The sequence below is a fragment of the Hemitrygon akajei genome, chromosome 12 (genome assembly GCF_048418815.1).
Source record: "Hemitrygon akajei chromosome 12, sHemAka1.3, whole genome shotgun sequence".
Lineage (NCBI taxonomy): Eukaryota > Metazoa > Chordata > Chondrichthyes > Myliobatiformes > Dasyatidae > Hemitrygon > Hemitrygon akajei.
Window position 1 is genome coordinate 6,556,544 of NC_133135.1, and position 25,849 is coordinate 6,582,392.

Consider the following 25,849-nt stretch of genomic DNA (forward strand, 5'->3'; position numbering starts at 1 on the left):
CCATTCATGTACCTACCTAAACGTCTCTTGCATGCCGATATGCTCACTGCTTCCAGCACCACCCCTGGCAGGCCAACCCAGGCACCTACTCTATCTGTGTAAAAAAAAATCTTGCTTTGCACATCTCCTTTAAAATTTCCCCCTCTCACCTTAAATCTACACCCAGTGGCCACCTCATTAGGCACACCCGATTACCTGCTCGATAATGCAAAAAAAAACAATCGGCCAATCATGTGGCTGCAACTCAATACATAGGAGCATGCAGACAGTTGTTCAGATCAAACATCAGAACGGGGAAGAAATGTGATCTAAGTGACTTTGACTGTGGAATGATTATTGGTGCCAGATGGGGTGGTTTGAATATCTCAGAAGCTGCTGATATCCTGGGATTTTCACACATAATGGTCTCTAGAGTTTACAGATATTGGTGTGAAAAACAAACTAAAAGCACCCAGTTCTGTGGGTGAAAATGTCTTGTTAATGAGCGGGATCAGAGGAGAATGGCCAGACTGGTTCACGCTGACAGGAAGGTGACAGTAACTCAAACAACCACACGTTACAACAGTGGTGTGCAGAAGAGCATCTCTGAATGCAGAACACATTGAACATTGAAGTGGATGGACTACAGCAGCAGAAGACCACGAACATACAGGTCTGGGATGTAAATAATAAAGTAGCCACTGGGTCTTCTAGCATTTGACATTTTAACACAGGGAAAGATTCTGACTGTTGTCCCTACCTATAATGTGATGATAACTGGCCTAAATGATTACTTCCCAGCGGCACTGACCTTAACAACCGCCAAGTGCTTTGAGTGGCTGATAATGGTTCATATACAACGCCATCTTCGAGCCACATTGGATCCTTTCCAGTCTGTCTATCATTCAAACTGGTCCACTGATAACACTATAGTCTCAGTGCTCCACTCCGTCCTGTCTCGTACACCAGGATGCTCTTCACCGACTTCAGCTCAGTGCTTTACATAATCATCCCTCAGAGGGTAAACTGTCCTCACTGGGACTCAACACCTCTCTCTGTAACTGTATCTTGGACTCCTTGATGGGAAGACCCCAGTCAGTCCAAGTTGGCAGTAACACCTCAAGCTCCATCACGCTGAGCACTGACGCCCACCAGGGTTGTGTGCTCGGCCTGCTGCCATTCACACGGCTGACTCACCACTGCCCTGCCAGATTCAGCTCAAACCGCATCATCAATACTACAGCAGCTGGCCTCTTCAGCAACAATGATGAGCCGGTGTACAGAGAGGAGGAAGGGAGGTTTGTCAAATGGTGTGAGAACAACAACCTGAGTCTCAACGTGGACAAGACAAAAGAGATGATTGTGATCTTCAGGAGGGCGCAGGTTGACCACTCTCCATTGCAGATGATTGGCTCTGTCACAGAGAGAGTGAAGAGCACAAATTTCCTTAGTGTTCACATAACAGACAATCTAACCCGGGCCCACAACTCCTTTGTTAAGAAGACACAGCAGCGTCCACACTTTCTGAGGAGACTGAGGTGTACAAGGCTCCTCACCCCCATTCGACAGGAGCACCATGAAGACTGTCCTGTCTGTCTGCATCATTGTGTGGTACGGAAGCTGCAAGGCATCGGACTGCAAGACCCTGCAGAGGACAGTAACGACTGCGAGAAGATCACCAGGGTCCCCCCCCCCCCCCCCCACACACACACACATTTGTGATATTTACAGCAGCATTGTGGACAAAGGGCCCAAAGCATTATTGTGAAGATCCCAACCACTGATCCCACGGTCTCTTTGACCCTCTACGTTCAGAAAGGAGGTACAGGAGCATCAGGCTGTGAGATTAATTGATACCTTGTCACCACCGAGGACAGCGAGCTGTGTGCTGTTCACTGCATGCATTTGAATTATATTTTACTTATTAGTGGTAACACATGTTTTCATGTGCTGTGTGTCTGGAGGAATAACAACACACACACAAAATGCTGGTGGAACACAGCAGGCCAGGCAGCATCTATAGGGAGAAGCGCTGTCGACGTTTCGGGCCGAGACCCTTTGTCAGGACTAACCGAAAGGAAAGATAGTAAGAGATTTGAAAGTAGTGGGGGGAGGGGGAATTTTGCATCTCTCTATAGATGCTGCCTGGCCTGCTGTGTTCCACCAGCATTTTGTGTGTGTTGTTGTTTGAATTTCCAGCATCTGCAGATTTCCTCGTGTCTGGAGGAATGTTATTTTGTTTGGTTGTATATATGTACTGTCAGATGCCAATAAACTTCAGCTGGATCCTTATTCTGTAATAGGAGGGTGACTAGAATTGCATGTAAAACTCTAGACATAGTATAACCAAAGAGTAACACAACTTCCTTATGCTGATATTCAGTGCCCTGACTGCTGTAGGCGGACTGTTACAAACCTTCTTTATCACCCTAGTTCCCTGTGTTGACACTTTTAGGAAGCCATGGACTTCAAAGTTCTACGTTTTTTTCTTTTTCTGTTTCCACAGTTTACTGTCTTTTTCACGTTTCTATTTTGTCTCTCTTTGTTGTCTGCAGTTTTCCATTGATTCTATTGTGTTTCTTTGTACTAAGTTCAAAATTGGAAGTAAATTGATTATCAAAGTACACATATGTCACCATCCACTGCCCTGAGATTTATTTTCTTGTGGGCATTCACAGTCACATTATTGGAGTCTCAGAGGTGGAGAGGATCCACAACTTTAAGTTCCTCGGTGTGTTTATTTCAGAGGACCTGTCCTGGGCCCAGCACCTAAGTGCAATTATAGAGAAAGCGCAGCCGTGCCTCTGCTTCCTTAGGAGTTTGCGAAGATTCGGCAAGACATCTAAAACTTTGGCAAACTTCTATCGATGTGTGTGGAGAGTAATTATTGCTTATTTATTTGTTATTATTCTTTCTTTTTGTACTTGCAAAGTTTGTCTGTCTGAACACCCACGTTGGTGCAGTCTTTCATTGATTCTGTTATGGTTATTACTCTATGGATTTGTTGAATATGCCCACAAGAAAATGAATCTCAGGGTTTTATATGGTGACATATACGTACTTTGATAATAAATTTACTTTGAACTTAATACGAAGCAACATATTGGAATCTATGAAAACCCGCACACAACAAAGAAAGACAAAAAGCAGTGTGCAAAAAACACCAAAACATGCAAATACAAAAAGGAAAAACTAGACAAAATAATACGTAATAAATAAATAAGCGATAAATATTGAGAACATGACATGAAGAGTCCTTGAAAGTGAGTCCATAGGTTGTGGAATCAGTTCAATGATGGGGTGAGTGAAGTTATCCCCTCTGGTTCTAGAGCCTGAGGGTTGAGGGGTAATAACTGTTCCTGAACCTGGTGGTGTGGGTCCTGATGGCAAAGGTGAGAAGACAGCATGTCCTGGATAGTGGCACCTCTGTATAGCTGAGTAAGGCCTTGGTTGATCTGATGGTAATTTCAAGTCCACATTCATACCTATCCCAGGTAATCTTTCACTGTCTCAATGATCAAGAAACTGTTCTGCTCCCTCCATGCTCCCCCTCCCCTTCGATGAAGGGGATTTTCCAGAAATTATCTCTCTCCCTATTTTTCTCTCATGGCTGATAAACCTTGAGAAATATGTGTAACTCACTCCCACTTTTTCTTTCTCAATCTGGGGCCTTCCAAGTTAGTTTCTGTGGCCACTGTTGCTATTGGCAACCATGGTAAGAGATTTTAGGGAGGAATTAGTGAAATGAATGTGGGCCAGATTTTGAAAGTGAGGCATGGAGGCCAGCTTCACTTGGATGGAATAAGTAAGTCAACATGTTCCGGGCTTAACTTCGCCATGGATGGTACCAACTGCAGCTGTGAAAGGAGGAGGGTGGGGCACGGGGCGTGCAACCCCATTCCGTTAAAACCCAGGGCTACAGAAACGACAACAGAAGCTCCAAAGACCTCATCCCTGGGAAAGCAGGAATCTTCACCTGGAAGACATTACAAGTCCTGTGGTAAAGAGGAAGTCACAGAGCTGATCAACCTTTGGCCCAGGACTCTTGTGAGCTGCTCTCAGTGTCCTATGTCCCAGTAGGGGTGATGGGCTTAAGAAGAAGAAGAAACTGCTAGGTTTAAGGAACAGAACTGGAATTGTCAGGGATATTCACCATAAGAGATAATTCTGCAGATCTGCAGTGGACTGAGGGTCCTGGGCTAATAAGCCTTGAAGGCAGAGCTGTGGATGGATGGAGATGGGGGTCCCACCACAACGACCATGCCTGGTCATGTGTCGTGGCAGCATCGCGGTTAGTGTGATGCTATTACATCTGGGACTGAGAGTTTAAATCTGGCACTGTCCGTAAGGAGTTTGTACGTCTTCCTCGTGAACCACATGAGCTCTGGTTTCCTCCCGCAGTCCAAAGACGCACCAGTTAGTAGGCTAATTGGTCATTGCAAATTGTCCTCCATCAGGCTAGTGGGTTGCTGGGTGGTGTAGCTCCTTCAACTGGAAAAGCCTGCGCTGCGCTGTATCTCTAAATAAATAAAGAAATGTCCTGTTCAATCACAGTGGCCCTCGCTGGCAGTGACGTGGATGGGGAGCAGATTTGCCTGACAAATCCGTTTGAATTCTTTGGGGAAGTCTCCATTACTAAGGAGAAAGTGCTTGGGAAGTAAAAAGATCTGAGGGTGGATAAGTCACCTGGACCAGATAAACTACACCACAGGGTTCTAAAAGAAGTAGCTAAAAGAGATCGTGGAGCATTAGTAATGATCTTTCAAGAATCACTGGATTCTAAGGACTGGAAAACTGCAAAGGTCATTCCAGGCTTTCAGAAGAGAGGGCGACAAAAAGGAGGAAATTACAGGCCAGCTAGCTGGACTTCAGTGGTTGGGAAGATGCTGCAGTCGATTGTTAAGGTTGTGGTTTCAGGGTACTTGGGGGCACATGATAAAATTCATCAAAGTCAGCATGGTTTCCTTAATAGGAAATTTTTGACTGACAAACTGATGGAATTCTTTGAGGAGATACCAGGATGGATTATCAGTGGAAAGGAGAGTCAGTGGATGTTGTTTACTTGGATTTTCAGAAGGCCATTGTGGCCTTTGACAAGGTGCTGCACATAAGGCTGCTAAACAAGATTAAAAGCCCATGGTATTGGAGGAAAGATGCCAACATGGACAGAAAATTGGCTGTCTGGCAAAAAGCAAACAGTGGGAATAAAGGGGCACTTTTCTGGTTGGCTGCCAGTGACTAGTGGTGTCCCGCAAGGATCAGTATTGGGACTGCTTCATTTCATGTTATACGTGAATGACTTGGATGATGAAATTGATCGCTTGCGGCCAAGTTGGCAGATGAGACAAAGATAGGTGGAGGTGCAGGGCATGTTGAGGAAGCAAAGAGTCTGCAGAAGAAGATAGATTACGATAAATGACAAAAAAGTGGCAGGTGGAATACGGTGCAGGGAAGTGTATGATCATGCATTTTTGATAGAAGGTATGAAAGCGTAGACTATTTCCTAAATGGAGTGAAATCAGAAATTAGAGGTACAATGAGACTTGGGAGTCCTCGTGCAGGATTCCCTGAAGGTTAACTTGCAGATTGAGTCAGTGGTGACAAAGACAAATGCAAGGTGGTGAGGACTGGAATACAAAAGCAAGGATGTAATGCTGAGGCTTTATAAGGCACTGGTGAGGCCTCACTTGGAGTACTATTGACCCCATATCTAAGAAAGGATGTGCTGGCATTGGAGAGGGTCCAGAAACAGGCTCCTCGGCCTGTTCAGTCTGTGCCAAAGGGTTATTCTACCTAGTCCCATTGACAGGCACCAAAATCCTCCATACCCCTCCCATCTTTGTACCTATCCAAATTTCTTCTAAATGTTGCACTCAAACACACACAAAATACTCCCGCTAGTAGCAATTCCGCACTCAAACCACTCTCAGGTGAAGTTCCCCCTTGTTACCCTCAAATATTGTGGATTACAGGAGGAATGGAGACAGGGTCTGCACCAATGGGTCTGCAGCTGAGAGGGTGAGTAGTTTCATTTTCCTCGGTAGACTCATCACTGATGATCTCACCTGGACTGTACATGCCGACTGTGTGGCAAAAAAAGCACAACAGCATCTCTTCTACCTCAGGCAACTGGCGAAGTTCAGCATCAGCCCTCAGATCCTCAAGACCTTCAACAGGGGCACCAATGAGAGCATTCTGACTGGCTGTATCACCGCCTGGTGTGGGAACTGCACCAACCTTCATCGCTGGGCACTGTAGGGAGTGGTACAGACAGCCCAGCGCAACTGTGGACATGACTTCCCTCCTTTGAGAAAATTTACAGCAGTGGGTGCAGAACGAAGGCCTGGAGGATCATCGGGGATACTATTCACGACAACCGTAAACTGTTACAGCTGCTTTCATCGGGCAAACGATACCGCAGTGTTAAAGCCAACAGGAAATGGGACAGCTTCTTTCTACAATCCATTAGACTTATAAATTCATATGTCTGTATATTGCAACAGAGTCATAATGCAAAGATTTTTACTCTCTCATGTTGTGGGACAGATTTAAGATAAATATATATATATATATAAATAAAAAGATAGATAGATAGATAACTAAATAGATAGACATTTCACCTTTCACCCATAACCTATGGCCTCTACTTCTAATCTCACCCAACCTCAGAGGAAAAAAGCCTGCTTGGATTTACCTTCTCTCTGCCCCTCATAATTTTGAATCCCTCTATGAAATCTCTTAATCTCCTATGCTTCAGGGAGTAAAGTCCTTATAACTCAGGGCCTCAATTCCTGGCAACATCCTTGTAAATTTGCTCTGAACTCTTCCATTCTTATTAACATCTTTCCCCCAGCTAGGTATATCTCCTCCTAGTGAAAGAAAATCTCTACCTCACCTGCATCTCCTCCAACCAGGAGCTGAAGGAAGATGCAGGGGGAGAGGTTTAGCAACCTCTCTGTTTGCAGAGGAACAGCCCAGGGCCGGGGAGGGCTGAGGGAATCGGAATCACATCGGAATGGCTCCCAGTGAATGAAAGAATTTGGTTTGGAAGGGGGAGATAGCTGGGTGGGGGTCAGGAAATGGAGAGGGGAAATGCAGGGAGTAAAGGCCAGTGGATGATGGGTGGATCCAGGTCAGGGAGAGCAGCTAGACTGATATAAAAGCTGTAGAGTGATAGATTGAGTTGACCAAGGGCTGAAGAAGATGGAATGAGAAGGTTCAAAGTTGAAAGTGCATTTATTATCAAAGATGTCGTTGTTGTTCCTCTCCGCACCTTGTTTTGCATCGGACAGCAGCCTTGTCATTTCTTTAGCATTGGTCTGTTTTCTTTAGTGCCTCATAGTTGTTAGCTCGATGCCCAACCCAGCACAGATGGAAAGGGTGTGAGGAGCCGACCGGATTTGAACCTGCGACCACTCGCCTTGGAATCTGGTGCAGATGCTACTACACCACCGGCCAGCTAATTCATTGTCAAAGTAGGTAGACTATTATCTTGCACGGCGGAATGGGGTGGTGGGGGGACTCGTAGGGCAGTGCTGAGTGGTGGGAGGTGGTGTGTGTGAGAGGCACAGTGGGGTGAAGAGAAGGGATGGAAGAGAGAGAGAAAGGTGGAGGCCAGGTCACTGGGTGTATTTAAGGTGGAGGTTGATAGGTTCTCAATTAGTCAGGGTGTGAAAGGTCACAGAGGGAATGCAAGGAGAGTGGGGTTGAAGTGGAAAATGGAACTGTCACAATGAAATGGTGGGGCAGACTCAATGGGCTGAATGGCCTAATTCTTCCCCTGTCTCTTATGCTCTATATACAACATTGAGACTCATCTTCCTGCAAACACCCACAAAACAAAGAAACACAATAGAATCCGCGAAACCACACCCCACACACCACGAACAAATCATGCAGACAGTAATAAGTACACAAATAATATCAGTAAACAAATAGTACTATAAACAAACGATTCAAAGAAAGGAGGGGAAGGTGAGAATTGAAAAAGGCAGGGAGGTGGAGAGGGGAGCATTGGGAGGCGGGTGTGGCTGACGGACAGACGTTGAGGGAGAAGGTGGGGAAAGGGGAATGTAGGTGATGGGGGCCGGTTGGATCAGACTGGAAGTCTGAGAATTTGATGTTCATGCTGGCAGATTGGAGTCTGCCCGGGTAGAATATGAGGTGATGACCCTATAATTTTCATTTGTCAGTGATCTGGGAGAGGTTTCCCACGTGACTCTGTCCAAGGGCTCACCTGACGGTGTTTAATGCATTGCACAAACCAGAGGCTTCAGTTTGTATTGGTTCCAACACATTGATGCAATCACGAAGAAGGCACACCAGTGACTATACTTCAACAGGAATTTCAAGAGACTTGGAATGCCACCAAATTTCTACAGATGTACCGTGGGGAGTATTCTGACTGGCTGCATTGCTGTACGGAGCGTCCAATGGACAGAATCAGAGAAAGCTGCGGGAACTTGTAAATAACCACCTCCATCATGAGCACTAGCCTCCCCGGCTTCCAAAACACCTTCAAGACATGATACCTTCAAAAAGACAGAATCCCATCACGAAGAACCCTATCACCCAGGACATGCCCTCTTCTCATTGCTACCATCAAGACAGACACACAGGATTCTGAAGACACACATGACATTTCAGGAACAGCTTCTTCCCCTCCACCATCAGATTTCTGAATGGACAATGAACCCACGAACACTACCTCACTACTTTTTCTCTCTTTTTATATGTATATTTCTTTAGAATCAGAATCAGGTTTAATATCACTGGTATATGTCGCAAAAATTTGTTGTTTTGCCGCAGGTGTAGATTGTAATCCTTCTCCGTGGATTGTCACCTTGTCGTGGTGGAGAAGCTTGTGTGGCCCTGAGATCCCGAGAGCGATGCCGTCTGGAGCTATGTTCCTGGTAGGGTCACCCATGGCGGTAAGGTCGAGGGTGAGGTCCCTGACAAATAACAATCCAACCAAAACCTCAACGGTGGAACAGGCGGCGAAGTTACTTCAAACTCAACGGCTGTGAAGGCGGATGAAGGCTGCAACAAATCCATCAGCTCCAATCGTCGTGGTTTCCATGCCATTGGAATCAGTTGGATGATTTGTGAAGTATCGTGTGCTTCTTGGAGTGCAACATCAAGTACACGTTAAACAAATACACGCACAGGCATCTTCGCTCTGTGGAAGCGGAACGAAGACCATCACCCTCAACCTCGAGGGATAGCCACGATGACAACATTGTAATACATAACAAAAAACTATTAATTCCTATATATATATATAAAATGTGTGTGAGTGTGTGTGTACTAACTAAGGTAGTGTAAAATGAGAGCAGAACAAAAATATTCTTATTGTAATTTATTATATTTTATATATTGCACTATACTGTTGTTGCAAAACAACAAATTTCATGCTACATATCAGAGATAATAAACCTCTGATTCTGATTTTTCTTGAATAACTTCTTTGCAAAACCTCCCAGCTGTTCCCCGCTTGCCCCTGCTGAATTAAAGCACCCTTCTACAGACAAGGATATCATCGGCCCTGTTGCTGTGACTCAACACCTCACCGCTGAGATGTCAGAAAGCATCTCAGTTTCCAGGCCGGCACACCCACACTGGATACAAGCCTCAGCAAGTCCACTGAGCTCACATAACAGATTCCTCATTGTCCTCCTCCTCTAGGATTCTGTGTTCACCGAGTCTCGTTTCTCCAGAAAAGACCCACAAAACAGGTTTGGCTCCTTTCTTTCACGACTGCTCCCCGCGCTGCCTGACTTGCTGACTCGCTCCAGCATTTTGTGTGAGCTGCTCAAGATTTCCAGCTTCCGCAGATGCCCTTGACTTTAGATTCAATTCAACTTTCCATTCCCATTCCAGCAACCTGCTCTCCTGCCATGATGAGGCCACACTCAGATCGGAGGAGCAACACCTTATATTCCACCTGGGTAGCCACCTGATGGCATGAACATCGATTTCTCAAACTTCTGGTAATTTCTCACCTCTCCCTTCTCCCTTTTTCCATTCCCCATTTTGGTTCTTCCCATAGGCCCATCACCTCCCTCTGGTGCTCCTCCTCCTTCCCTTTCTCTTACTAATCTCCAGAGTACATGAGTCCAAAATATCTAATCTTCTTCATCAGACAATCCTTGTGTTCACAAAAATCAGTCAAGTGACCCTCCTCTGAACTGCCTCCATTTCAGTGGAGACCCAAGAGGCTGCAGATGCTGGAATTCTGAGAAACAAATATAGAACTTAGAACAGTACAACACGATACAGGCCCTTTGGCCCACAATCTTGTTCTGACCTATTAACCTATTCTAAACTCAATCTAACCCTTAAGCCTGCCCCACCAATCATTGTGATCCATAGTGGTCTAAACGCCTCTTCTCTGTCAGTTTCTTATGGCCTTCAAATCCTCAATCTTTATCTATCTCTTGTTCAATTGTAGAACATAGAACGTAGTACAGGCCCTTCGGCCCACAATGTTGTGCTGTCTTGCTAACCTATTCTGAGATCAGTCTAACCCTTCCCTCCCACATAACCCTCCTTTTTTCTTATCATCCAGTGCCTATCTAAGAGGCTCTTAAATGCATCAGTGCCCACTTTGTTAAGTACCTCCTGCACCTAATGAAGTAGCCATGGAGTGTATGTTTGTGGTCTTCTGCTGTTGTAGTCCATCACTCCAAGGTTCGATGTGTTGTACATTCAGAGATGCTCTGCTGCACACCACTGTTGTAATGTGTGGTTATTTGAGTTACTGTCACCTTCCTGTCAGTCTGGCCATTCTCCTCTGACCTCTCTCATTGACAAGGCGTTAACACCCAAAGAACTGCCACTTATCAGATGTTTTTTGTTTTTCACACCTTTCTCTGCAAACTCTAGAGGCTGAAAACATACCACGGTCAAAGTCACTTAGATCACCTTCATTCCCCTATTTTGATGTTTGTTCTGAACAACAACTGAAGCTCCTGACCATGTCTACATGCTTTTATAACTGAGTTGCTGCTACAGGACTGGCTGATTAGATATTTGCATTAAGAAGCTGGTGTGCAGATATACCGAATTATGGCTGAGAGGAGAATGGGGCTGGGAGGAATAATAAATCAGGCATGAAGAAATGGCAGAGCAGACTTGATGGGCTAAGTGGCCTAATTCTGCTCCTGTGTCTTATGGTGTGGACTTACCAAGCACGGTTATGATGGTCTTCACCAACTGCATCGGCATTTTCCTGCGTTTGATGGAACAGGTTGTGTGGGATTTTATCTTCGAGGTTTTCTTCCTTACGTAAATGTAGATGCGCAAATATATCACCGTGATGATGCAGAGCGTGAGGAGATTAAGCAGAGACCAGAAGATTAGGAAGCTGCGGCTATAGATGGGCGCCAGCGCAGAGCAGGTTCTGATGTTGCAGATGCAGTTCCAGCCCATGGTGGGAATGGTGGTCATGACGACGGCCACGGCCCAGATGCCCAGGATGAGACAGAAGACGCGGCGCTTGGACAGCGTGCTGTGCAGTTGCATCTTTATGACCGAGTAGTAGCGCTCGATCGCTATGACCAGCAGGTTATAGATGGACGCACTCATGCTGACGTCCAGCAACGCCTGCCGCAAGGAGTATACCTGCACCGACAACATCCGGCCCAGCTTCCCGGTGTTCAGCAAGAGGAAGGCGTACGCCAAGCTGGCGAAAACATCAGCCGCCGCCAGGTTGGCGAGCAGGTAGTAGAAGGGGAAGTGGAACTGCTTGTTGAGCAGAATCACAAAGATGATGATCACATTGAACAGGAAAATGAGCAGGATGCAAATGCAGCCGATTCCTATTCCAACATAATCGTCCGAGTTGTCCTCTAGAGAATCATTCTGGTTGAGATCATAGAAAAACTTCATGGACTTGTTATAGTAACAGTTGGACATCCTTCTGTGTGCACCTGTAAAGAAAGATTTGCAAGTAGATTAAAAATCTTTCCACAAACTCCTGAAAGATGTTCAGAGTTAGAATCGGGTTTAATATCACTGGCGTACGCTATGAAATTTAACTTTACAGAGGCAGTACAATGCAATAGTAGAAAAAAACTGTGAATTACATGAAGTCTATATACTAAATAGTTACATTAAATAAGTAGTGCAAAAATAGAAATTCAAAAATAGTTCATGGGTTTAATGTCCATTCAGAAATTGGATGGCAGAGAGGAAGAAGCTGTTCCTGAAATGTTGAGGGTGTGCCTTCGCACCTCAGTACCTCCTTCCAGATGGTAGCAATGAGAAGAGGGCATGACCTGGGTGGTGATGGCCCTTAATGATGGGTGCTGCCTTTTTGAGGCATCACCTATTGAAAATGTCCTGGATACTGTGGAGACTAATGCCTATGATGGAGCCGACGAAGTTTACAACTCTCTGCAGCTTTCTTCGATCCTGAGCAGTAGCCATCCCACCCCACCCCTCATACCAGCCGGTGATGCAGCCAGCAAGTACTTTGTGGGAGAAACTGGACAATGACCTTCCATCAGACAGGGTCAACCATCCCCGAAGTCGCACAAGCCAGGGCAGTGCAATACGGAGAGCGAGCGGTTACCCATGCAGCAGACTCCCCCTCTCCACCCAAAGAATCGGCAGAGACTGAACCAGTGACATCACAGGAATTGCCAGTCAACGATGAACTCAACGTGAGATTGCCTTAGGCAGTCCAGCTCAGGAAGCCTTCCCCAGCGGAGGATTGAGATCAAAGCTTCCCTTCTCCTCTGACGAGCCCCATCTACCTGAAGTGATTGTAACCCACCTTTACATGTAATATAATAGCCCCGCTTTGTTTAGTTTAGTTTAGTTTTTCTTTGTTTTCTAATTTGGAGTTTTGTTTTGACATGTTTTCATTTTTTTTCTACCATGTTTAGTTACATTAAGAGTTATTACATTTGTGTTATCTATAGCTTTTACTCGTATATACTGTTTACCAACAATGTCATCCCAATCTCTCTGTACTACTATTGTTATTACACTTATAGATTTGAAAATTAATAAAAAGGTTTAAAAAGAAAGTAGCCCATCTTTACTCCCTTCTCCTGTCAGTGGACACAGTTCTGCCAGGCTCAGTAATTAAACCCCAGGTGAAGGCCAGGAGCCAGACTCGGTTGTCAGAGGCTATTTGAGACACATGCTACTGGTAGCATTTAATAGGTAGTGGGAGTTTATCCCCACTACCTCCCCTCCCCAATACCCCAACCACCCTCCCGGCTATAACAATCTTAAGGAGCTGTTAGAAACTGGTATAAGGAGCCAATTTCATGTGATCCCCATTACATTAAATTGTTGTACTTACATCACAAAACATGATTATGTAGGGAATGGGGGAACATAGATCGTGCTTGGAATGGCTACTTAATGAGGCTCAAAGTTTCAAGTTCATAGTCAAGTTTTTATTATCAAAGGCCATATGTGTCACCATATACAACCCTGAACTTCATATTCCAGCAAGCATACTCAACAAACCTATAGAACAGTAACTATAACGGGTTGGATGAAACCTATAGAACCTATAGAACAGTAACTATAACGGGATTGATGAAAGATCAACCAGAGTGTAGAAGACAACCAACCATTCAAATGCAAATATAAATAAACAATAAATAACGAGAACATGAAATAACAAGTGAGATCATGGATTGTGGGAACATCTGAATGTCTGCTGTTGAAATTAAATTGGAATTGGTTTATTATTGCCACTGAGACTTGTCTTGCACACTGTTGATACCGATCAGATCATTACACAGTGCATTGAAGTAAATCAACAACAATGCAGAATGAAGTGTTACAGTTACAGAGAAAGTGCAGTGCAGGTAGGCATTGAGGTGCATGGTGACGTAGGTTGTGAGGTCAGGCATCCATCATATCATACTAGGAAACCATTCAGTATCCTGCCGACAGCAGGGTAGGAGCTGTCCTTGAGCCTGGTGGCATGTTGCCATGCATACGATCAGACTGTTTATCATAAGTGGGATGTGAAAGCAGCATCTATCATCAGGGACCCCCACCACCCAGGCCATGCTCTCTCCTCACTGCTGCCATCGGGAAGGAGATACAGCACCCTCACCACCAGGTTATTAGCCCTCAACCATAAGGCTCACTCAACTTTACTCACTCCATCATTCAAACGTCCCCACAATCAATTGATTCATTTTCAAGGACTCGTCATCTCATGTTCTCAATGTTTGTTTATTTATTTATTTACTATTATTGTTTCTTTTTTTTTGTTTTGGCACAGTTTGTTGTATTCTGCGCGTTGGCTGAACGCCCGTCTTTCACTGCTTATATTAGTTATTATTCTATAGATTTGTTGAGTATGCCCGCAAGAAAAATAAGCTCTGGGTTATATATGATGACATATATGTACTTTGATAATAAAATTTCATTTGAAATTTTGAACGTTGAACTTTGACATCGCCTGGAGAGAGGATCTGATAAAGTTTCCCAATACAGTCAACAGGAAATCCCTGACACAGTGGTATTCAGCAAGATTACTTAATAGTACTTGTATACAAACTAACTCCTGGTGTTACGTGCAGAACAGCCTTGGATTCAATACCCACATTGAACATATACTATAGATCATCAAAGTACTGCAGAGGGACAGACCCTTTGGCCCACAATGTCTGTGCTGAGCATATTGCTAAATTAAACCAAATCAATTCTGTCCTGGGTGGTGGGGGTCCCTGATGATAGACGCTGCTTTCATGCCCCACTTGTGATAAACGGCCTGATGGTATGCATGGCAACGTGCCACCAGGCTCAAGGACAGCTCCTACCCTGCTGTCGTCAGGATATTGAATGATCTCCTAGTACGATAAGATGGGACTAGGAAGGTATGATAATATTATGTTGGGTTTAATATCACTGGCATGAGTCATGAAATGTGTTGACTTTGTGGCATCAGTGCAGAGCAATGCACAATAATAGATAAAAACCTGAGAGTTACAGCAAGTACTGAATATTTACGTAAATTAAATAAGCGTTGTAAAAATAGAAATAGACAATAGACAATAGGTGCAGAAGTAGACCATTCGGCCCTTCGAGCCTGCACCGCCATTCTGAGATCATGGCTGATCATCTACTATCAATACCCGGTTCCTGCCTTGTCCCCATATCCCTTGATTCCACTATCCATAAGATACCTATCTAGCTCCTTCTTGAAAGCATCCAGAGAATTGGCCTCCACTGCCTTCCGAAGCAGTGCATTCCAGACCCCCACAACTCTCTGGGAGAAGAAGTTTTTCCTTAACTCTGTCCTAAATGACCTACCCCTTATTCTTAAACCATGCCCTCTGGTACTGGACTCTCCCAGCATCTGGAACATATTTCCTGCCTCTATCTTGTCCAATCCCTTAATAATCTTATATGTTGCAATCAGACCTCCTCTCAATCTCCTTAATTCCAGCATGTACAAGCCCAGTCTCTCTAACCTCTCTGCGAGAGACAGTCCAGACATCCCAGGAATTAACCTCGTGAATCTATGCTGCACTTCCTCTACAGCCAGGATGTCCTTCCTTAACCCTGGAGACCAAAACTGTACACAATACTCCAGGTGTGGTCTCACCAGGGCTCTGTACAAATGCAAGAGGATTTCCTTGCTATTGTACTCAGTTCCCTTTGTAATATAGGCCAACATTCCATTAGCCTTCTTCACTGCCTGCTGCACTTGCTCATTCACCTTCAGTGACTGATGAACAAGGACTCCTAGATCTCTTTGTATTTCTCCCTTACCTAACTCTACACTGTTCAGATAATAATCTGCCTTCCTGTTCTTACTCCCAAAGTGGATAACCTCACACTTATTCACATTAAACGTCATCTGCCAAGTATCTGCCCACTCACCCAGCCTATCCAAGTCACCCTGAAATAAAAAAGAAGTCCGGTAGGGTCAATGTGTTCAATGTCCATTCAGAAATCCGATGGGAAGAAGCTGTTATTGAATCACTGAGTGTGTGTCTTCAGGGTTCTGTACCTCCTTCCTGATGTTAACAATGAGACAAGGCATGACGTGGGTGATGGAGGTCCTTAATGATGGACCCTGCCTATCTGAGGCATCACCCCTTGAGAATTTCCCGGATACTACAAGGCTAGTGCTCATGTCACTTCATTCCCTACGTGTTCATAAGTCTGTGTGCAAGCTGTTAAATGCCATTATCATAGTTGCAGTGAGAATAGGTAATAACTTCTCCTCCTTGCTGCCTACAAACACAGGTACATCTCAAGTTTGTGTGTTTAGACCCCTGCTCGACTCCCTATACAAACACATAGCTAAGCACAGTCACACTGTCATATACAAATTCACCGATGACACTGCTGTTGTTGGTCAAATGACCAGTGGTGATGAGTCTGTTTACCGGAGTGATGTCGCCACAACAACCTCTCACTCGATATCAGCAAAACTAAAGAGATGTTTGTGGTGATTGTTGATTTCAGCAAAGGACAAGGAGGGCGAGTTTACGTTGGTCAGTGCTGAGGGAAATTGGCAGAGGAAAGGGTCAGCAGCTTTAAATCCTGGGTGATAACATATCAGGTTACTTGTCCTGCTCCGGCACAGATCCAAGCACAAGGAAGATGCACCAGCGACTTTACTTCCTTAGGAGGTTATGGAGGTTCAGCTTGTCCCCAAGCACGCTAACAAACTTCTACAGATGTAACATTGAAAGTATCCTGATTGGTTGCATCTCGGTCTGGTAGGGCAATTCGAATGTGCAGGAACATCACAAACTGCAGAGAGTAGTTCCTCTCAATACATCAGGGGCACATCCATCTCCACCATTGGTAGTACAATATCTACTACCTCAAAAAAGTGATGTTTGTCATCAAAGATCCCTACTATCCGGACAATGCCATCTTCTCACAGCTGCCTTCCGGCCAGAGGTACAGAAGCCTGAAGTCCCACACCACCAGGTTCAACAGTTACTTCCCTTCAACCATCTGGTTCTTGAACCAACCACCACAACCCTAATCACTACATGTTAGCAACACTACAATCAATCTGATCACGTTGCAAAAAAATTTGACTTTATTTTCTAGCGTAACACGCACAAAATGCTGGAGGAACTCAGCAGGTCAGGCAGCATTAATGGAAAGGAATAAACAGTCAACTTTTTGGGCTGAGACCCTATGTCAGGACTAGTAAGGAAGGGGGAAGAAACCAGCATAAGAAGTCGGGGTGAGGGGAAGCACTACCTTTTAGAAATGTCCTTGATGGTGAGGAGGTTTGTGCCTATGATGGAACTAGCTGAGTCCACAACCCTCCCCTGCATCGGTGCTGCCACGCCAGATGTTGATCCAGCCAGCTGCAATGGTACATACTGTCCATAGAAATTTGTGAGAGTCTTTGGTGACATTCCAAATCTCCTCAAACTCCAATTGAAGTATGACTTCTTTGTGATTACATAAATGCCAACTGGTTGAAGATCATTACAACACTTCAATGTATAAACACAGGACTGCTCTATTCAAAACCCTATTATTGTGCATGGACAAGTTTATTTACACAATAGCATTTCATCTGTAACGTCAAAGCAATTAACTCAGGCTATCCTAACAAACACTCAGTTTGAAAAACGTGTATATCAGAGGTAACAGGGGTCCTGAAATTTATATTTTCCCACCTGAAATGTCACACTATTGTAACTGTACTTTCTCACTTGAAATATACCCTGTGGAATTGAATGAAGTGTTGTTTTCCCATCTGTAATATAAATCAGCTTATGACAACATTGAACATTGAAAAAGTGTCAGGCCAGCAGAAGTGAGTAGAGGGTTCAGGGGTGATTTGGGACAGAACTCCAGTTTGCTCTGGGGCAGGGGAATGTAACGATCACTAGTGAACTCTGCAGGAATCACAGAGACTTCGGCAGTTCAAACAAGACCAAAGATTTGTGACATATATTAACTAAAAAAACACTAACATGAGCTCAGGCAAACTGTGCAGAATCTTGACGAACAGAAAGATTCTCTTCTCTTTGGTATTCACTAAGGAGAAGGATATTGAATGGTATAAGGTGTAAGGTGTGGGAAACAAGTAAGGAAGTTATGGAACCTATGACAATTAAAGAGGTGGAAGTACTGGCGCTTTTAAGAAATTTAAAAGTGGATAAATCTCCGGGTCCTGACAGGATATTCCCCAGGACCTTGAGGGAAGTTTGTGTAGAGATAGCAGGAGCTCTGACGGAGATCTTTCAGATGTCATTAGAAACGGGGATTGTGCCGGAGGATTGGCATATTGCTCATGCGGTTCCATTGTTTAAAAAGGGTTCTAGAAGTAAGCCTGGCAATTATAGACCTGTCAGTTTGACATCAGTGGTGGGTAAATTAATGGAAAGTATTCTTAGAGATAGTATTTATAATTATCTGGATAGACAGGATCTGATTAGGAGTAGCCAGCATGGATTTGTGCGTGGAAGGTCATGTTTGACAAACCTTATTGAATTTTTTGAAGAAGTTATGAGGAATGTTGACGAGGGTAAGGCAGTGGATGTAGTCTATATGGACTTCAGCAAGGCCTTTGACAAAGTTCCACATGGAAGGTTAGTTAAGAAGGTTCAGTCGTTAGGTATTAATGCTGGAGTAATAAAATGGATTCAACAGTGGCTAGATGGGAGATGCCAGAGAGTAGTGGTGGATAATTGTTTATCGGGATGGAGGCCGGTGACTAGCGGGGTGCCTCAGGGATCTGTTTTGGGCCCAATGTTGTTTGTAATATACATAAATGATCTGGATGATGGGGTGGTAAATTGGATTAATAAGTATGCTGATGATACTAAGGTAGGAGGTGTTGTGGATAATGAGGTGGGTTTTCAAAGCTTGCAGGGAGATTTATGCCAGTTAGAAGAATGGGCTGAATGTTGGCAGATGGAGTTTAATGCTGAGAAGTGTGAGGTTCTACATTTTGGCAGGAATAATCCAAATAGAACATACAGGGTAAATGGTAGGGCATTGAGGAATGCAGTGGAACAGAGAGATCTAGGAATAACAGTGCATAGTTCCCTGAAGGTGGAGTCTCATGTAGATAGGGTGGTGAAGAAGGCTTTTGGAACGCTGGCCTTTATAAATCAGAGCATTGAGTACAGAAGTTGGGATGTAATGTTAAAATTGTACAAGGCATTGGTAAGGCCAAATTTGGAATATTGTGTACAGTTCTGGTCACCAAATTAAAGGAAAAATATCAATAAATTAGAGAGAGTGCAGAGACGATTTACTAGGATGTTACCTGGGTTTCAGCACTTAAGTTACAGAGAAAGGTTGAACAAGTTAGGTCTCTATTCATTGGAGCGTAGAAGGTTGAGGGGGGATTTGATCGAGGTATTTAAAATGTTGAGAGGGATAGATAGAGTTGACGTGAATAGGCTGTTTCCATTGAGAGTAGGGGAGATTCAAACGAGAGGACATGATTTGAGAGTTAGGGGGCAAAAGTTTAAGGGAAACACGAGGGGGTATTTCTTTACTCAGAGAGTGATAGCTGTGTGGAATGAGCTTCCTGTAGAAGTAGTAGAGGCCAGTTCAGTTGTGTAATTTAAGGTAAAATTGGATAGGTATATGGACAGGAAAGGAGTGGAGGGTTATGGGCTGAGTGCGGGTAGGTGGGACTAGGTGAGATTAAGAGTTCGGCATGGACTAGGAGGGCCAGAACGGTATGTTTCCGTGCTGTGATTGTTATATGGTTATATGGTTAAATCACTGACTATACACAGAAGAACTCAGTCTGAGTTTCACTTGACAAGGAACCACAACGACCCAACAAAGAGGGGTTGGCATGCCCCCCTGAAATGCATTCTGGAGCACGTAGGAATTCAATGTCAATGTCATTACTGTGCTCATTAAATTATCCCAGATTGAATAAAAGTGATAAGGACAAAGAGTGTAACAATCCCCATGATCCACAATGAGACACCTATAAAACAAAGTGAAAACCCAGAGCGAGCGCAAAGATAAACAATCAGACATAAAAGGTAAACAATCCAAAGACAACACAGACCCACGTGGTGACACTGAGTAAAATACAGTCCACATACCAACTGATGAAAGAACTTTTCTTTAAAAATGATTCGCTGGTTGCCACAGGGAATGGACAAGGTGCTAGATCACACCTGGGAGTACAGTTAGACGAGAAGCTAGACTGGACTGCCAACACAGATGCCTTGTGCAGGAAGGCACAGAGTCGACTGTACTTCCTTAGAAGGTTGGCGTCATTCAATGTCTGTAGTGAGATGCTGAAGATGTTCTATAGGTCAGTTGTGGAGAGCGCCCTCTTCTTTGTGGTGGCGTGTTGGGGAGGCAGCATTAAGAAGAGGGACGCCTCACGTCTTAATAAGCTGGTAAGGAAGGCGGGCTCTGTCGTGGGCAAAGTACTGGAGAGTATAACATCGGTAGCTGAGCGAAGGGCGCTGAGTAGGCTACGGTCAATTATGGAAAACCCTGAACATCCTCTACATAGCACCATCCAGAGACAGAGAAGCAGTTTCAGTGACAGGTTGCTATCGATGCAATGCTCCTCAGACAGGATGAAGAGGTCAATACTCCCCAATGCCATTAGGCTTTACAATTCAACCGCCAGGAGTAAGATATGTTAAAGTGCCGGGGTTGATTGTATTTAATGTATCTAAGTAAACTACTTAAGAACTTTTTAAAAGCTATTATTAATGCTTTTTGAGAGAGTGATTTAGATGCATATCATATTTTTACTGAGTTAAGTATTGTATGTAATTAGTTTTGCTAAAACAAGTGTATGGGAAATTGGAAAAAAATGTTGAATTTCCCCATGGGGATGAATAAAGTATCTATCTATCTATCTATCTATCTATCTATCTATCTATCTATCTATCTATCTAGATCAGAGGGGAAGTCCCAGAGTCAATGTCTGATGGTGAAACTTGTGATTGGCAGTCCTAGGGTCAACATCTAGATGTCAGTGAAGTCCAAAGCCAAAGATTGGAGATCCAAAGGTTGGTGAGTTTGGAGATAAGAGGCCTGAAGTTCAAATGCTGAAGTTAGTGAGTGACGAGGTAGAAGTCCGAAGGAGTTGTAAGGCCCATTGACACCCCCAGGTCACCGGGGTCAGGGATCCGTGTAAGTCTGAAAGTTGAGGCCCAAAGGTCAAGCCTACAATCGGTCAATACCCAGAAAGTACAGTTGGAGGCCTGGTGTGTGTGTGTGTGTGTGTGTGTGTGTGTGTGTGTGTGTGTGTGTGTGTGTGTGTGTGTGTGTGTGTGTGTGTGTGTGTGTGTGTGTGTGTGTGTGTGTGTGTGTGTGTGTGTGTGTGTGTGTGTGTGTGTGTGTAGGTGTTTGGATGGTGTGGAAAGGGGCTTGTTTTGCTGTTGTTGTTGAAGTTTGTGTTGTTTTACTGAACACGGTGAGCCTGCAGTGCAATGTTTGGTGCGGGCTGCCCCCAGCACATCCTTAAGTTGTGTTGGGTGTTAAGGCAAATGATGCATTTCACTATGATTCAGTGTGCATGTGATCAGTAAGTGAATCTGAATCTGACCAGCCCATTGAATGAAGAATTCTAATCTCCCACCCAGGATCTGATGTTTGTACAAGGGCAGTACCACCGACAAATACACAATGGAAACAGGCCTTTTCAGCCAACTGGCCCATGCCAAGGAATGGAGAAGACTACAGAAATCATGGATGCAGTCCAGCCCATCACAGGAAAAGCCCTCCCCACCACAGACACCCTCTATAAAGCGTGCTGCCACAGGGTGGGGCTTTGTTCCTCAGAGCGTTGGGGGACGAGAGCAGATATGACAGAGGTATACAGATAGGGTAAATGCAAGCAAGCTATTTCCACTGAGATTGTGTGGGATCACACTGAGGTCAGGGGTTAAGGGTGAAAGGTGAAAAGCTTAAGGGGAGACTTCTTCATTCAGAAGGTGGAACGTGCTGCCAGCGCAAGTGGTGCATGCAAGCTCGAAATTCAATGTTTAGCAGAAACTTGGATAGGTACATGGATGACAGGGGTATGGAAGGCTATGTTGTGGGCGCTGGTCTATGACAGTGGGCTGTTTAAATGGCTCAGCAATGGGCTAGATGGGCTGAAGGGCCTGTTTCTGTGCTGCACTTTTCTATAACTTTATGACTCTAGGAAAAGCAGCATCCCTCGTGACGGAACGCCACCATCCAGACCATGCTCTCTTCTTGCTACTACTATTCAGGCAGGAGGTACAGGAGCCTTGGGTCCCACACAACCAGGTTCAGGAACAGTTATAACCCTCAGCCACCAGGCTCCTGAACCAGTGTGGATAACTTCACTCACCCCAACTCTGAGCTACTTCCACCGCCTGTAGACTCACTCTCGAGGATGCTACAACTCATGTTTTTATTGTTTTATTTTTGTATTTGCACAATTTGTCTTTGCACGTTGACTGTCAGTGTTTGTTTATGTATAGTTTTTCATAAATTCTATTGTAGTTTTTAATCTTCCTATAAATGCCTGCAAGAAAATGAATCTCATGGTGACATATATGTGCTTTGATAATAAACTTACTTTGACTTTGACCAAGACATCCAACAAAGCTATTTGACCACATTTTGCCCATATCCCTCTAAACCTGTCTTATTTGTGAACTTATCTAAAAGTTTTTTAAGTGTTATTAATGTATCTCTTTCAGCTCATGTATAATCTTTCAGCTCATTCCACATAGATACCACACTCTGTGAAAAAGATGCCCCTCAGGTTCCCTCTTACCTTCAACCTCGGGGAAAAGCTGTGACCGTCCACCTTTCTACAGCAGCTGCCTTGGCACCAGCAGGGCCACAAGGTGTTGTAGATCACAAACACGAGATTCTGCACACACTGGAAATCCAGCAGAAGACGCACAAAATGCTGGAGAAAATCAGCAGGTCAGGAAGCATCTACGGAAATGGATAAACAGTCAATTATTCACACCAGGATCCTTCATCAGGACTGGAAAGGAAGGGGGAAGTTGCCAGAATGAGAAGATAAGGGGTGAGGGATGAAGTAAAAAGCTGGCGGGTGATAGGTGGAAAAAGCAAAACGCTGGAGAAGGAGGAATCTGATAGGAGAGGAGAGTGGACCATGGACGAAAGGAAGGAGGAGGGGACCCAGGGGGAGATTATAGGCAGGTGAGGAAAAGTGATAAGAGGTCAGAGTGGGGAATAGAAGAAGAGGGAAGAGGAAGGGGGTTGGAGAACTGGAAGTTGGAGAAATTGTTGTTCATGCCATCAGGGTGGAAGCTAAGAAGAAGAAATATTCAGTGTTGCTCCTTAAGCTGAGCGTGGCCTCATTGTGGCAGAAGAGGAAATCTTGTCTTGCGTACTGTTCATACAGATCAATTATGACATAGAGGATTGAGGTAGAACCATGTAAAATAACAACAGAGGGCAGAATAAAGTGTTAGACCTACAGAGAGAGGGCAGTTCAGGAACAAGAAGGTCCAAGAACATGATAAGGTAGATTGTGAGGTCAAGAGTCCATCTGCCCTACAGGGAACTATTTAATAGACTTACAGTAGAGGGGCAGTGGCTGCTTTTGGGCCTTGTTGTGTGTGCTTTCAGGTTCTTGTATCTTCTGCCCGATGGGGGAGGGGAGGAAGAGAGAATGTCTGGGGTGGGTGGGATTCGTTGATTAAGCTGGATGCTTTACTGAGGCAGTGAAAAGTGTAGACAGACCCCATGGAGCATGATGCACTGGGCTGTGTCCACAACTCTCTGCAGTTTCTTTACTGAGGCAGTGAAAAGTGTAGACAGACCCCATGGAGCATGATGCACTGGGCTGTGTCCACAACTCTCTGCAGTTTCTTTACTGAGGCAGTGAAAAGTGTAGACAGACCCCATGGAGCATGATGCACTGGGCTGTGTCCACAACTCTCTGCAGTTTCTTTACTGAGGCAGTGAAAAGTGTAGACAGACCCCATGGAGCATGATGCACTGGGCTGTGTCCACAACTCTCTGCAGTTTCTTTACTGAGGCAGTGAAAAGTGTAGACAGACCCCATGGAGCATGATGCACTGGGCTGTGTCCACAACTCTCTGCAGTTTCTTTACTGAGGCAGTGAAAAGTGTAGACAGACCCCATGGAGCATGATGCACTGGGCTGTGTCCACAACTCTCTGCAGTTTCTTTACTGAGGCAGTGAAAAGTGTAGACAGACCCCATGGAGCATGATGCACTGGGCTGTGTCCACAACTCTCTGCAGTTTCTTTACTGAGGCAGTGAAAAGTGTAGACAGACCCCATGGAGCATGATGCACTGGGCTGTGTCCACAACTCTCTGCAGTTTCTTTACTGAGGCAGTGAAAAGTGTAGACAGACCCCATGGAGCATGATGCACTGGGCTGTGTCCACAACTCTCTGCAGTTTCTTTACTGAGGCAGTGAAAAGTGTAGACAGACCCCATGGAGCATGATGCACTGGGCTGTGTCCACAACTCTCTGCAGTTTCTTTACTGAGGCAGTGAAAAGTGTAGACAGACCCCATGGAGCATGATGCACTGGGCTGTGTCCACAACTCTCTGCAGTTTCTTTACTGAGGCAGTGAAAAGTGTAGACAGACCCCATGGAGCATGATGCACTGGGCTGTGTCCACAACTCTCTGCAGTTTCTTTACTGAGGCAGTGAAAAGTGTAGACAGACCCCATGGAGCATGATGCACTGGGCTGTGTCCACAACTCTCTGCAGTTTCTTTACTGAGGCAGTGAAAAGTGTAGACAGACCCCATGGAGCATGATGCACTGGGCTGTGTCCACAACTCTCTGCAGTTTCTTTACTGAGGCAGTGAAAAGTGTAGACAGACCCCATGGAGCATGATGCACTGGGCTGTGTCCACAACTCTCTGCAGTTTCTTTACTGAGGCAGTGAAAAGTGTAGACAGACCCCATGGAGCATGATGCACTGGGCTGTGTCCACAACTCTCTGCAGTTTCTTGACACTGGCAGAAAGCAATCTGCTGGAAAATCTCTGGAAGCATTCATGGGGGAGAGTCATGGTCCACATGGATCTGAGATTAATCCTCCCCCCCCCCCCCACAAATGCTGCTCGACCCACTGAGTTCCTTCAGCAGATGGTGAGCTGCTCCAGGTGCCAGTATCCGCACCCTCGGTGCGAATCGGACAAGCTGAGCTTCCATCCTCATCAGAGACATTGGAAGGCAGCATGATAGTGTGCTGGTTAGCTTAACCCTTTACAGCCCTAATGACCCAGGTTCATTTCCCGCTGCCGCCTGTAAGGAGTTTGAATGTTCTACCCCTGACTGTGCGGGTTTCCTCCGGCTGTTCCAGTTTCCCCACATTCCAAAGACATGTGGGTTAGGGTCGGTAAGTTGTGGGCACGCCATGTTGATACAGGAAGCATGGCAACACTTGTGGGCTGCCCCCAGCACATCCTCGGACTGCGCTGGTCAAGTTGAGACAAAAGACACATTTCATTGTGTGTTACACCTGACAGGTAAAGTTAATCTTCAGATACTTCTCAAGATAGAGTGCTCCCAATAACGTCGCCCAAGATAGGCAACGTTGTGCCCCCCCCCCACCCCCCGCCGCTCACCGCCTCTCTGTTTTGACCCGCGATGTCTCTGGGATTGTGCTGTGCACTAATCGCCTGCTTCGCACAGAATAGGACTCACAGTTCCCTCAGCCGGCTCAAGCTGTGGATAATATCAGAACACCCCGAATAAATCTAACCCGCCGCGGAGAAACACGATAGGTTTCCTGTCCCAAGGAACACTACATATCAGGTTATTGTTACAAACTCCAGGTATTCTCCAACGCTGGAAATCTAGGGCAACACACACAAAATGCTGGAGGAACTCAGCAGGTCCGACTGCATCTATGGAAATGAAGATTCGGGCCGAGACCCTTCATCAGGACTGGAAAGGATGGGTGGGTGG

The 25,849-nt window shown here is 45.1% G+C and overlaps 1 protein-coding gene across 3 annotated transcripts in view; it reads right to left on the reverse strand.

The window, feature by feature from the left end:
- Window positions 1-25,849, reverse strand: part of LOC140736692 (lysophosphatidic acid receptor 3-like) — a 45,402-nt gene that overhangs the window by 18,797 nt on the left and 756 nt on the right. For all 3 annotated transcript variants that reach the window (XM_073062523.1, XM_073062524.1, XM_073062522.1), the window contains exons 2-3: window positions 22,694-22,860; window positions 11,166-11,909 (exon numbers count right to left, since the gene is read on the reverse strand). In XM_073062523.1, the coding sequence (XP_072918624.1) occupies window positions 11,166-11,895 (730 nt within the window). In that variant the 5' untranslated portion in view covers window positions 11,896-11,909; window positions 22,694-22,860. The remainder of the gene's footprint in view (window positions 1-11,165; window positions 11,910-22,693; window positions 22,861-25,849) is intronic.